We start from the raw sequence: 12,991 nt of genomic DNA on the forward strand, positions 1-12,991 counted from the left end.
GGAATACATGGTGATTTTGGTATAGGGAACTTCAGCCAGCCAATGAATGAGTCATTCTACACAGCCTAGTTTTCTGAATGGGTAAGAGCTTTACAGATGGAAACAGCTTTGGAGGTCAATTATCTTGAGTGTCAATATGTCCAAAGTTTATGGCCGATTTACCTCTCTTCTCAAAGAATGTATTTTAAAATGTATCCTTTTTGGTAGTTTAATGGTAAATAGCAAATTACTCATTTTGTTATTATAGAGTAATGCCTACAGGGCCAATTGAATGTACAGGGATTCCTCTCCTAACATTCCCAAACCTTCAGGGCTTTTGCTCCCAATTCTGTGTCTAAAGTTATAAATTTTCTGTCTCTTTTTTGGTTGTCAAGCTGTCCCAGATCACTTTTCACTCTTGGTCACAGCAGACGCTCACCCCGTTCTAAATGAGCTACCCCTAATCTGCAATGGATTATTTTTCAAATTAAAAAAAAAAGTTAGGATTGTTGTCTAAAATAAGAGTAATTATGTTCCAAGAGAGGGTCTGAAGTATTCTCCTGGACTTTATGACATCAATTCTGGTGGCTGAGTGGGCATTTTTGCCCCTTTCCTAGTTCTTAGCTAGGTTCCGGTTCCGTAAGAGAGCCACAATCCAGACCCAGGTATGCTATGACACCTCTTGATGCTCTTTGTGGTCCCCATGCTGCAGTACAGCAAACCATCACACGACCTCACTAATGAATATCTGTGCTGGCCCCACAACAAAACAAGTGCAAAGGTTTCCAAGAAAGCTGGTCCAGGTTGAAAGATTAATCCAGAAACGGGAAAATGGTCCCTATCTTACATAACGGTTCTAGATGGCGTACATCTACAGCATTTAGCAGCAGGTGTCTTACACAAATAAGTATGGAAAAAAAATTTTGAGGGAAAAATTATGAAATGACTTATAATAGTCTTGGTTTACTTAATTACAAAATTTTTAAAGAAAGCAACCTCTTTTTAATACTATACATTTAATTACTTCACTTACTAAACTGCTACATTGTTGGAAAAAGTCTGCTTTACTCAAAGGTAAAAAATGTTCTAACACTTGAGTAACCTAAAGATTAATTATCATTATTTTAAACAGTCCCTACAGACACTGAAGTCAAGCATTCAACATAAATGACTGTACTTAAATCTTCTGCATTCCTCCCAAAATGCAAAAGTTTATATAACCTTGTTTGTCAAACCTGAGAAAGCAAAATCAAGCAGGTAAACCAGGCCACCCTGTTACATTAAGGACAGAAGTAAAGAGAGTAGACATCAATTATCCTAGTTATGCTTCCACTCCCTTATGAAGGAGGCTGGCCCTTCAGCTATCTATAAATGTAGAACTGAAGGAAAGAGATGCTGCCACTGCCACCCTTGTGAGGAATGGGGTGGGCTGTAAGCCTCCAGCCAAATCCCAGGGGGGCCTGTGGGATCTCCCTCAATATGGCCCTCCATACTTGGCAGCACAGGATCCTCTGGGTGCAGTCCTGCCTGCTCAGGAAAAGGGCTGTGAGGATTTCCAGCGGTCACTTCCAGCCTACGATTCTATATATGGAAACATCCCATCCTGGCGTGTTCAGCATCATGAGCACCACACCAGGGAGGAGGAGTGAGGAGGAGGCTAGCTCCCCTCTTGCTGCCCTGATGACATACTCACTTTAGTGTCTCCCAGGCCCTGCTGTCCTGGACTGGACCTTGCCATCAAATGGCAGCCCAGACCTCTACTGAGTCTTGCAGGCTAGCCACTCTAACATGGAACAGCTGGAAGAGGACCCTGCATTCTTTTCTCTGCATAAACACTGGGGGCTCTGTTCACCCTCCTGCTGCAGCACGAACTAAAGAATTTCCCCTATCCAGAATTACAACCAACAGACCTTTTCCCCATCCCCCATCCTCACCCCCCTCACCCCAGGACATAATTTCAGTCTGTCACCACCCATGCTAGCAAATAGCAAACTGCTGGACCTTTCGCGTATATTTATTCACTTTCTATACTAGTTGAAGTGTCTAAAAATACTAGCAGGGTAGCATGAAACAATTGTTATATTCGGTAAAGTTTCCTTAAAAAAAGCATCACGGACTTTGATTCATGCCTGCTGTCTGTGAGACCCTTTCTACAAGATGCCTATCAATGTGAATAACGTCACGACAGATAAGTATATCCAAATAGTATATGAACTGCAAATATTTTCATCGTCTGTAGCATCACCTACATATTATTCAGAAGACAGAACTCTAAAACTGGAATATCCGTGGGGGAAAACCTAATAATAAAATTGGACTTTCATATATTGCTCATACAGCCTAATCGAAGCTTGGTTTCCGAAGGGCAGTCCTGGGCTTCTTCGTGTGTTGCTGAAATCCAGAGCTACGTTGCCCAAAAGAAGAAGAAAAAAAGCCCAGAAAATCCAGACTCTACGTGACCTGACTTACTTATTTCCCAGGAAACTGCATGAGAGAAAAATCAATCATTCATGCTACCGTAGCTACCACACCGAATGGACTGAAGGAGTTGACAGTGGGCAAAACCCCAAAGCGGCCAGTGGAGGTAGGTGGGCGGCAGCAGCTATGGGGAAGAGGTTGAGAGGCCAAGAGCCCCGGGGGCCAGAGCGGTCCGTGTCCCCGCGAAACAGTGGCCGGAGCCTGGGCCCCAGGCTGGGAATGGGTGTGCGAGGGGTGGGGGTTGGGGAACAGGCGGGACGGCGGCCGCGCACTTACCCGGGGTGTTGGCCTCGCCTTCGAGGACGTGCAGCTCCGCGCAGTCGGCCAGCGAGTGCTCCAGGCAGAGCTGGAGGAAGCGGGCCTGGGTCTGGCTCACGCGCTTGAGTAGCGACAGCAGCGCAACAGTCTGCTCGCACTCGTTCCAGCCCTTAAACCAGCCCGCCAGCACCCCGACCTGGTCGCGAAACATCATGGTTAGGGGGCGGCCCTCGGTCTACAGAGCCCCCTTGGAGCCCCAGCCCGCCCCGCCCGCCCCAAAGTTTGGCGGAGCCGCAGCCCCGCGGCCGCCGGAGACGCGTTCCGGTTCCAAGGTGGCTCTGGTGCCCGGACGCTGCAGGTATAGCCTCGGCTCTTGCCTCTCTTGTCTGGTTTCAGTTACGTTCCGGTGGTTCTGGCTGATTTCCCCAGAGATGATGACAGACAGTAGCACGGAAATGTTTCTTTTTAAAAAATAGCGATTAAAAAATAATCCCTACAAGGCACACAAACTGAATGAAGAATGCTCTCTTTCCCCACCCTTCTCACAGCTTTGGGATGGTGATTTCCGGCGTCCCGGGGTCTCTTTCCCGCTGGGCGGCAGCTCGGACCCTTTACACCCGCATTCCCGAGCGGCGATCACCACTGGAAGGAGAGAAAGGGCTGCAGTGAGACCTCGGCCAGCGAGGGAGCGCGCCCGGGAAACGAATGCATCAAAGGGGGCGGGGTAGGGGGGCGCCCTGCGGGGGTCTCAGTCCCCCAAATTCTGTCCGCTCCCTCCGCACCCGGATGGCGGAGATCAGCTATTCCTGTTATGGGAATGGCAAGGAGCCTCTACCCAGGTGCTGGAGGAGACCCCACGGCTTCCTGTTGCTGCCGTTGAGAGCTGCTGGTGCTCCCCACACACCCCACCCGGGGTGGCCTCGGGGGCTGTGTCTGCGAACACCAGCAACAGATTTTCCTCGCGCAGAAAACTTGCAATGCGGCTGCGAAGGGGCTCGGGGATGGGGGTGGGGGCTAATGCAAAGCAGAGGCGGAGGCAGCAGGAGCCGGAGTTCCTTCCTCCTCCTCCTGCTCCTGCTCCTCCTCCCAGAGAAGCAGCCGAGCGGCTGCAGCTCCATCTACAGCAACAGCCAGCATCTCCACCGCCAGGCGCCCCTCTGGATTTAGGCCGTGAGCAGCCGCGGCAGCAGCTCGAGACAAAAATAAACTCTCCACACCCAAAGCTCCGCGCCCAGCGGGCGGAGGCGCAGCCGGGAGCCCCTAATCCCCCGCACCGCACCGCTCCAGCCCACCCGGGAGGTCTCCAAGGGCCTGCTTCGCCCTGAGCGATCAGAAGTGTGCGTGCGTGTGCTTATGTGTGTGTACGGGCGTGTGTGCTTTAGGCATCCTGCCCCCTCTGCCGCCGCCAACGGACGGGTCTGTCCGGCCCAGCGCCTGGTCCGCGCCTCCTAGGCCAAAAGCCGCACGGCCCCAGGCGCACACCGAGCGCGGAGACAACCCGAACCCGCAGTACTACTTCCCCCGGCAGGCAGGGCGGCTCCGCGGGGACTGCGTCTCCGCGCCTCCGGCACACGCCCCCCAACGACCGCCAAGAAGAAAGTTCAGCTTCGGGGTCTCTCCGAGTCCAACCCCTGTCGGGGTGGCCGCCGCCCGCAAAGAAGGGAGCCCAGAGGCTCAGCCCTCGATGGGGCGGCTCGATTCCAGCATCCCGCTACCCTGCTCCCAGAACTTCTCGAGCAGAGAAAGAAATCCCCCGGGGAGGGGACCCAGTGGCCAGCGGGTCCCCTGCCGCGAGCGGAAGGAAAGGGGCGCTCACCTCGACGCGGCTCATACCGGCGGCTCGGGGCCCCACGCGCGGGTCCGGGCCCGCGGCGGCTCTCAGCGAGGTTGGGGGCGCCCGGAGCGCGGGCCGCGGGCCATGCCGTCGGGGCGGGCGGCGCTGGGAGAGTGCGGCGCTGCGGGTCAGGGCTGCTGCCGCCGCCGCTGCTGCTGCCTCCAGTGTCGGCTCGCGGAGGACTGAGCCGCCGGAGCCGGAGCTCCCCACATGCTACTGATTAACATACACCATTACATCATGGGCTTGGCAGGGAGCGCCCGAGCAGGGGGAGAGGAACCCGGGCGGCGGCGGCGGCACGCGGGGGGAGTTGGGGGGAGGATCCCCGGACCCGGCCGGTGGCTGGGGGTGGGAGGGAGCGGATTCCTAAGTGGGGACCAGAAAAGGGGAGGGAAGCCGAGAGGGAGGAGCCAGATGGCGCAGAGGGGTCGGGTTGGAGGAAGCGCAGGGCGGAGGGAAGAAGTTTGGGGAAGGGGAGGGATCCGAGTGAATTCCTCCACGCTGCAGCTTGCATGTTCTAGAGGGGCCAGGGCGCTCGAGTCCCCCGAGAGAGGGCTGGAGGGGACCGGGAGGGCGCTGGAGCGGAGGTGGTGCTGCCACCGGCTGCTAGTCCTTGGGAATGTGGTTCGCCGACTCCGGTGACCCGTCGGCCTGACCCGGGCCGGGCGGCGGCGGAGACTTGGGGCCACTGCCGCCGGGGCGTGGACGGGTTCGGGGGCGTCGCGGACGCCTAGGGCGGAGGAGGCCGAGGGGCGGTGCGCAGAGCTGGATGTGCCTGGGTGCTGGGCTCCGTGGGGCCCTAGTCCCAGGAGCGCGAGAATTGCCTGCTCTGATCACCCCTCGCCGGGGTCCGGCCTTGGATGCCCTCTGCTCCTGTCGGCGGCCTCGCGTCGGGCTCCGGGCCCCTCTCCGGCCTTGCGCTCCCTTAGGGAAGCCGCCGACTTCAGGGGCCAGCCAGGGAACTACGCCTGGGGCGCGGGCTACAGCTGCGAGCCTGGAGTGGAGTCGAGTGTCGCCCTAGGAGGCAGGGAGACGGGCGAGGCCACCTGTCAGGGCGTCTGAGTCGCCGGATTGGGCAGCCTTTACCTGGACCTGGAGAGTGCGTGAGGCCGAGACCAGGCTGGGGCTTCAGAGGTATTCGCGGCGCGGAAGAGGGTAGGAGAGTGCGGCGTAGGGACCCAGCACCACAGGGTGGCCTGGGAAAGTGTCCCCGCCTCGTCTCGATAGTAGAGAATTGGTTAAAAATACCCTAAAACCTAAAAGTCGCGGTACCTTCTAATGTGAGTTGGATATTCTTAGGTGGACTTGATCACTAAATCTGAACTATCTCATTTACAGTAAAAATACCGAGCCCTCGAACATTTTCTCTGGCAACTTGAGGCTTTGTTTATGAAAACAAAGTACTTCTGAGAAATCAGTGAAACATATGCTTCAGACCCAGCCTTCCCTACTCTCTCTAATACAGTATTTTTGAAGATAAAGTTTCTGAGATATCATTACACTGATTAACACTTTAATCTTTCAACTCCAGCATATGTCCCTGGAATTTCGATCCTTTCCTTTCCAAACCTAGTTTCTGCACCGTTAAGTTCACATGAGACATGTGACAATACCTAACCATCTGTTGGATATTGAAAGGTCTTGTGGAGCTGCAAAAATTTAGGTGTTACCGTTAAAATAAGGTGTGTGAATAATTTTTAAAAGTTCATTATTAACCAACCAGGAAAGTTATCTGCATAATGTAATGAATATTTTGCCCTAAAAACAAAAATTCTAGAGTCAATGTTTTGTTTTTGTTTTGTGTCATTATTATAGAGGCATAAAATCTAGACATATTTTCTCCAAGACATTGCTATCAGTTAGCTAGTCTTTAGTATACTTTCTGTTAGGAGATTGGGAGGACAGTTAGAGCACTGGGTATCTTGCTATCAACTGCAGCCAAAACAGAAGTCCCCCATTGGGAAGCCCCCACAAGTGATTTTTTTAGAAGTGAAAGAGACATCAGTTTGATTAACCTATTTATTGTCACCTGCGGTTTACTAAACGAATAGTAAAGGTAAAAAAAAAAAAAAAAAAAATACAACAAACCTTGTAGCAAATCTTCAAGAATTCTACTTATGCTGAAAAAAGAAAATACTGCCACCTACTGGAAAAGTGTAGTCCTTACAACAGCCTTTCACCTAGGAAAAGATCTTGGTTTAGATAATTTTTGAGCTATTTTTGAGAAATACAAACATGAGCCTGACAATGAATTCCCAGTCGCCCTTGTTTTGTGGGCTCACAATACTCGTGATTTCCCTTGCCTCTTGGTCTTCTCCCTGATGGAAAAGGGAGTGGAGATAAAACCCAGTGATGCTTTCACTTTTCTTCACAGAGAATGAAGTCAGAAGGAAAGAAATACTATCAGCTAAATGTATGTTTTTGTATTTAATGTGAATTTTTCGTATGTGAACCTGTACCCCATTTTTATGGATAATTAAAAAGTGACTAACAAGTACTATATATCCACATCAATTGGAAAAGAAATGAAAATGTGGGATAAAGGAGATTATTAATATCTCTCCACTATATTCCCATTTACTCACGTAAAAAATACCTATTATTCACTTACTTTGTGCCAGGCACTGAGTTAGGCAGTGAGTACACTGAGTACAGGTACTGAGTGTAATTCATTGTGGAATGGTGTACCAACCAAAAGATTCTCTGTATGAATAAAAGATAAGATTATCAAACGAATTAACATTCTCAACATTACTATGCTTTTCTCCTCCCTAGAAACTAGAAAGGAAAAATATTGGTGTTTCTCAGTGAATAATACTTTGGTCAAACAACTCAATGTTCAAATGTTTCAAAGATGACAACTCCAGATAGATCAGTGCCGTGTTTATCAAGCACAACTTAAGAAGATGTCTAGGTCCTGCTTGTATCAATAAGACATCTTGAGTGTCCAGGTGTGTATATTTTAAATTCATATCTCTTCTAGCCATAATAAGGTAAAACAAGAAAAAGAAATGCAGTGGTTGTAGAGACATTAGAGCAGGTTATCTTTAATTATTTGCTGTGTGAATTATCAAAAGTATTAAAAGTATTAAAATCTCCACATAAAGGTAAATGACAATAATTATCATTCATTCAGTCATTCAATAAATATATATTAAGCATTTATTCTGTGTCATGTCCTCAAGATGCAATATTGAAGATGCATGGTGTTTTCTATCTAACATAAAAGCCTATGTATATTTATATTAAATGTAATATATAAAATAAAAGTTACAAATAAAATTTCATATATTCATTATATATTTATGTGTGTGTGTATAGGCAAAGGTGTGAAAAGATTTACACCAAAATGGAGAAATGGTAACTAACTACTAATGATTTTTCCCTGTATGGTAGAATTACTGAGGATTATTATCTTGTTTCTCTATATTTTCTAATTTTTCTACCAAAATTAAGAAAACTTAAAACACTGCATGAGCTCAGGACCACTGACTAAAATTAAATTTAGAAGTATCCTAAAGAAACTGCACTGTAAAACTTAGGTTTTCAACTCCCAAGGATTGTTTATGGGTCTGCTTTGCTTCCTACCTGGGTCTTGTCCTAGCCTCATTACTGTGTCTCCCTGCCTCAGCTCTAGTCTGACCACTCCACAGCTCAGACACTTTCTGTGGTTTCTCACTGGACATTGAATACATTCCAGGCTCTTTGGCCTGAAATACAAACACTCCAGTATTTGGCCACTGTCTGCTGCTCTGGACTTCTCTCCTACACTTCATTCACTAATTCATTCAACAAGAAGTATCTACTGGGCATAAATCACTGTGCTAAGCAAATAGAGTACACAAAGGTAGAAAAGGAGGTATAGTCTCTTTAACCTCTAGTGGAGAGCGCAAGGTATGCATATCACACACACACACACACACACACACACACACTTCACTAAAAGGTACAATAAGCAGTGGGTCTAGGGGGAGGCTATACACAATGTTGAGAAAGACCAGAGGAGGCAGAAATTTTGCCAGAAAATTCAGAAAGATATTGTGCATCTGGTGCCTTTTGTGTTGGTGCCCATTGGATGAATAGTTTCAACAGAGATGAGCAAAATTTTAAACGCGGATAGCAACCAGTGAGGGCCAGGATATACAGATGTTTGCATCAATCAAGAATCCTGAGAACTCCATGATTGTATATTTTCAGTCCATATTTCTTCTAGCAGTAGTGGGAGAAAACAAGGAGAAGAAATACAGGCCTTCCTAGATTTTGCTGGTAGCAATATACTAGCAGAAAGATATCCAACAGTATCTACTAAATTAGGCCTTTAAGCTGGCAATCCCATTTTTAGGGATCTTACCCTGCTGAAGTAAAAGCATCGTTACCATAAAGTCTACTAAAGTATAAGTACAAATACAAGAACGGTAATTTCAGCATTGTCTGTAATAGCAAAACACTAGAATACTTATCTGTAGAGGAATGCATGAATAAATTGTGAAAGCTCCATACTACAAATCTTACACACCTATTTTTAAAAATGAGTTAGTTATACTTGGAAAAATGCATTAGAAATATGATAGATTGATGGATGGATAGAGGGTTACATAGGTAAATTAATATGTGATAAAATAAATATGGCAAAATATTAAGGTGTAATCTAGATGGTGGGTATAGAGGAGTTCACCACTCAAGTCTTCTAAATTTTTTTGAAGTTTATAATATGTTGAAGTTTGTAATAAATTGTTGGCAATAAAAAGGATGAGTCAATTTTATATGTATTGGCCTAGAAAGATAAGTTTTTTCTAAAGAGTTGTAGAATAATGTCTATTCTGCGATTCCATTTTTGTGCTTAAGACAGCCAGCTCTAGAGCAAGAGTTCTGAATTTTGGAAACCAGCCCCATCTACTAGCCGTTTGACCTTTTACAAGTCACTTCCCACTCTGTGCCTCAGTTTCATTGGTAACAAACATACCTCACTGTTGTTATGAGGAGTAAATAAGTTAATACATTTAAACTTAAAACAGTGCCAAGCATATGGTAAGTGTTCAATAAATGTTATTTAACTATGATTGTTTGAGAGGGAAAAAGATTATGTGGATGGGAGAGAGGAAACAAACCTGTGTCTCTATAAGTATACTATAAATACAAATACACATATATATATATATATATATATATATATATATATATATATATATATATATATTTGTGTGGGAATGTTTGTTTGTTTGAATGTTTAGTACAACTCTATCAGGAAACAATGAGACAAATCCAAAAGGGGACATTCTTCAAGACTACTAGCCTAGAAAAAATGATGGAACAACTGTTCTAGATTAAGAGACAAAAAGGCACATAACAACCACATGCAATGTGTTGTCCTTGATTGCATCCAGGTTTGAAAAAAACATAGCTATAAAAGACATTTGGGGACAATTGGGGAAATTTTGAAAATAGACTGGAAATTAGCTGACATTAGCCAATATTAGGTAGTAAATAATTAGACAATAAAAGGAGAGCGCCCATGCAAGCTCTCTCTAGATGAAAGATAGCACCTTTCTCTTTGGTGTGGCACTCAGGTACATCTCTAAGTGTCCTAGGCCCCACATTCCAGTCCCAAGAATCTGACTGGACGACCTCTTCCCACAGATGAAAATGCACTGGCAGGGGTGTGCAGGGTTTCCGTGCCCTGGGAAGTTAGAGTTCTCACTGTAAATGAATACTCTTGTCATGCTGGATGTATGCAAAAAAATCTCACAAGCTTGCTGAATATATGTCAACCCCTGAACGATGGACCAATTCTTTTTTCTTTAGCCTGCAAAAAGGAGAGCCCTGGTGAATTTGCTAAGGAAAGTATGTCTCTTTGGATGTTTTTGGGAAATACCCAGACAACCTCTTTAGATAAAGAGGAGTATCTGTCACTGAAATAAGGTTGTTGTAGAGGGATAGTGGGCTCTCAGCGGGACACACTGGACATACGCCCTGCCTGACCTCACCTGTGGCCCCTCATTAGCAAGCTGCAGCCCCCTTGGCCTGCGGTCCAGTTTCTCAGCTTCACCAAGCTCATTTCCCTTCTCGAGGCCTTTACACTTACTATTCCTGGAGAATTATCTTTCTGGCTCCTCATCCAGCGCTTCAAAAGGCTGACTCCTCCTTTAGGTCTTAGCTCAAATGTCACCATCACCTTAGAGATGCCTTTTTAGACTACACTATCTCAAGTAATGACCCGTTCCTTAAGGTGGCATTGTCACAAACAAATTGTATTGCTTATTAATTTGTTTACCTCTTTATTATCTCTCTCCCCTCACCAGATTTTAACCTCTACAAGTGCGGGGACCGGGTCTGCCTTATTCACCCTTAGGACCTTCCATGTCTTCATAGGACCTGCCACACAGAAGTGCACAGTAAACATTTGTGAGTTGATGAACGAGTCTCAGGGGTGGAAGGTATCTCAAGTCCAGTCCTCCATCCTGTACTTAAATACCCTCTTTACACTGTGTTGGGACCCAGTCCGTGGACTGCTGCCCAGTCCATGAGTGTGTTTTTACCTAAACTGCAGCAAAACAAGACTAGCAAGAACAATGCTTTTTTATTGCACTAAACTTATTCAACTTAAAAGGACTTCACTCTGAAATTGTGCTCTTCCTGTTTTGGGGTATTAAAGTATCTCTCTTAAATTACGGTGGTAGTTAAGTGCTATTTGGCTATTAATATCCTTATTTGGAAAAACTAAAAATAAAAGCTTGACAACATTAGTCTCCTGGCTTTCTGCCCATGTAATGCCTAAGTCTGGAAGTCACAGGTCACATCCATCCCTCTAAGTGGCTGTTTAGATGGTGCTAGAGTGGCCATTGCCTCCCTGATTGGCGCGGATTATTTAAATGTGCTTTCTTTAAAAAATCTTTGGTCTGTCCCTCTGAAACTTCCACCCACGGCAGCCACGGAAGTGCATCGATCAGCGCTCTTCTAGAGTCTACTACAGGGTTTGCCAACTCCAGCTACTGCCTCTTTGCTCAGGGACACGTTGTCCACTTAGAGACTTTCTCCATACTATGCTTCGGTCTGAAGCTCTTCTTATCCAATCCTCCTTCCCTCTGTCCTTTCACAGTCCTTGTCTGAAGCCTGGTTCTACTCCCTTCCTGTTTAACCTTCACAGGCATTTCCCCCAATGAATGGCTTGCACATCTAATCTTGTATTGGCATCTGTTCTTGGAGGACCTTCCTGAACAGACATACTATCCACTGGCTTAAAGTGACACTGGGAATTTGACAGGGGATTCCAAATGTGGTCAGAGCAGCTGTGCAAGCAACCATGCATAGGTTATTTAATCTAGTTCACCATCTATAAAAAGGAGATAATACTACTCATCTCAAAGGGTTATTGTGAGACTTGAGGGAATAATATGTGAAGTGCCTTACAATGCCTGACACTCAATAAATGGTATTAACTTGTCCCCCTTCCATCGCCACTGTGAGAAAGCTGAAATGTCTGCTCAAAAGCTGTGCTGATCTATGAAGAAGTATTTGATAGGTTCGAGGAAAAGGTGAACAAAAGCATAAACTTTTTTGAAAGTTGCATGTTTTAAAGGACCTGAAGGTCTCCTAGGCTTATCAATCTGTAATTAATCAGACAATCTAATATAAAATGATTTTCAGTGCAAGTTCTAACTTCCAAAGAGCAGATGATTTGATGGTAACTTGGGAGAAATAGGATTTAGGTGAGCTACAAACATGGCTGGCAGGCAGGAAGACCACTTCTTGTTTGACGGTGACCAGCTCAGGTGGTTGTCTGTACTCTGTGCCACTGACGTGCGTGCAGGCAGGTGTGTGCAGGCTCTTCAGGCCAAGTTGTACAGAAGGAATTGACTATTAAAAGATTAGACTTGGGTAACTGAAGAGAAGTGCCCAGGGTTGAGGAAATGTGGAGACTGACTTAAAGTGAGCCAAGCTGGCATCTGCATCAGCTAGAACTCTATATTTGCCACTAGGATCTAGTGTGCTTCCTGAAGAGTAGGCACAGCTCTGGTAAAGTAGGTTCTGTATTAAAAATATTATTTAAAAATAATTGTAACCCTGGCTCTCATAGCTTGTTAGGAAGTCTGAAAATAACTGGCACATTTCTTGGCACATAGTAAGAACTCAGTAAATATTAATTTTCCTTCTTTTCATGCACAGATTAGAGTGTGTTAATTTGGCTAATTTATATCTTGGGTCTGCCTCACATAGAAACATGCTTTATTCGCTCTTCAAAGACATGCTTTCTCAAAAGCCTTGTACTAAGGCCTCGGACAGGATTGCCAGGGCTTGAATCAGGATCTGAGGGGATGAAGAGGGAGATGTGAAGGAAGGAACTGCAGAACTGGTGACAGATGGAATGTGGGAAGGCTAAATCAGGAGTCAGGTCTGCTAAGATAGCAACAGTGAAAGGCAAGCTGGGTAAGGCCCAGGAGCCAT

At 46.3% G+C, this 12,991-nt stretch overlaps 1 protein-coding gene across 4 annotated transcripts in view; it reads right to left on the reverse strand.

The window, feature by feature from the left end:
* Positions 1 to 4,673, reverse strand: part of SAMD4A (sterile alpha motif domain containing 4A) — a 216,173-nt gene extending 211,500 nt beyond the window's left edge. For 2 of the 4 annotated variants that reach the window (XM_019725736.2, XM_019725735.2), the window contains exons 1-2: positions 4,532 to 4,673; positions 2,734 to 3,357 (exon numbers count right to left, since the gene is read on the reverse strand). In XM_019725736.2, the coding sequence (XP_019581295.2) occupies positions 2,734 to 2,929 (196 nt within the window). In that variant the 5' untranslated portion in view covers positions 2,930 to 3,357; positions 4,532 to 4,673. Of the gene's footprint in view, positions 1 to 2,733; positions 3,358 to 3,497; positions 3,707 to 4,531 lie in introns of those variants that run through there. The other 2 variants (XM_074327456.1, XM_074327455.1) reach the window with 2 other exon arrangements.
* Between the last annotated feature and the right edge of the window lie 8,318 nt (positions 4,674 to 12,991).

The sequence above is a fragment of the Rhinolophus sinicus genome, linkage group LG03 (assembly GCF_036562045.2).
Source record: "Rhinolophus sinicus isolate RSC01 linkage group LG03, ASM3656204v1, whole genome shotgun sequence".
Lineage (NCBI taxonomy): Eukaryota > Metazoa > Chordata > Mammalia > Chiroptera > Rhinolophidae > Rhinolophus > Rhinolophus sinicus.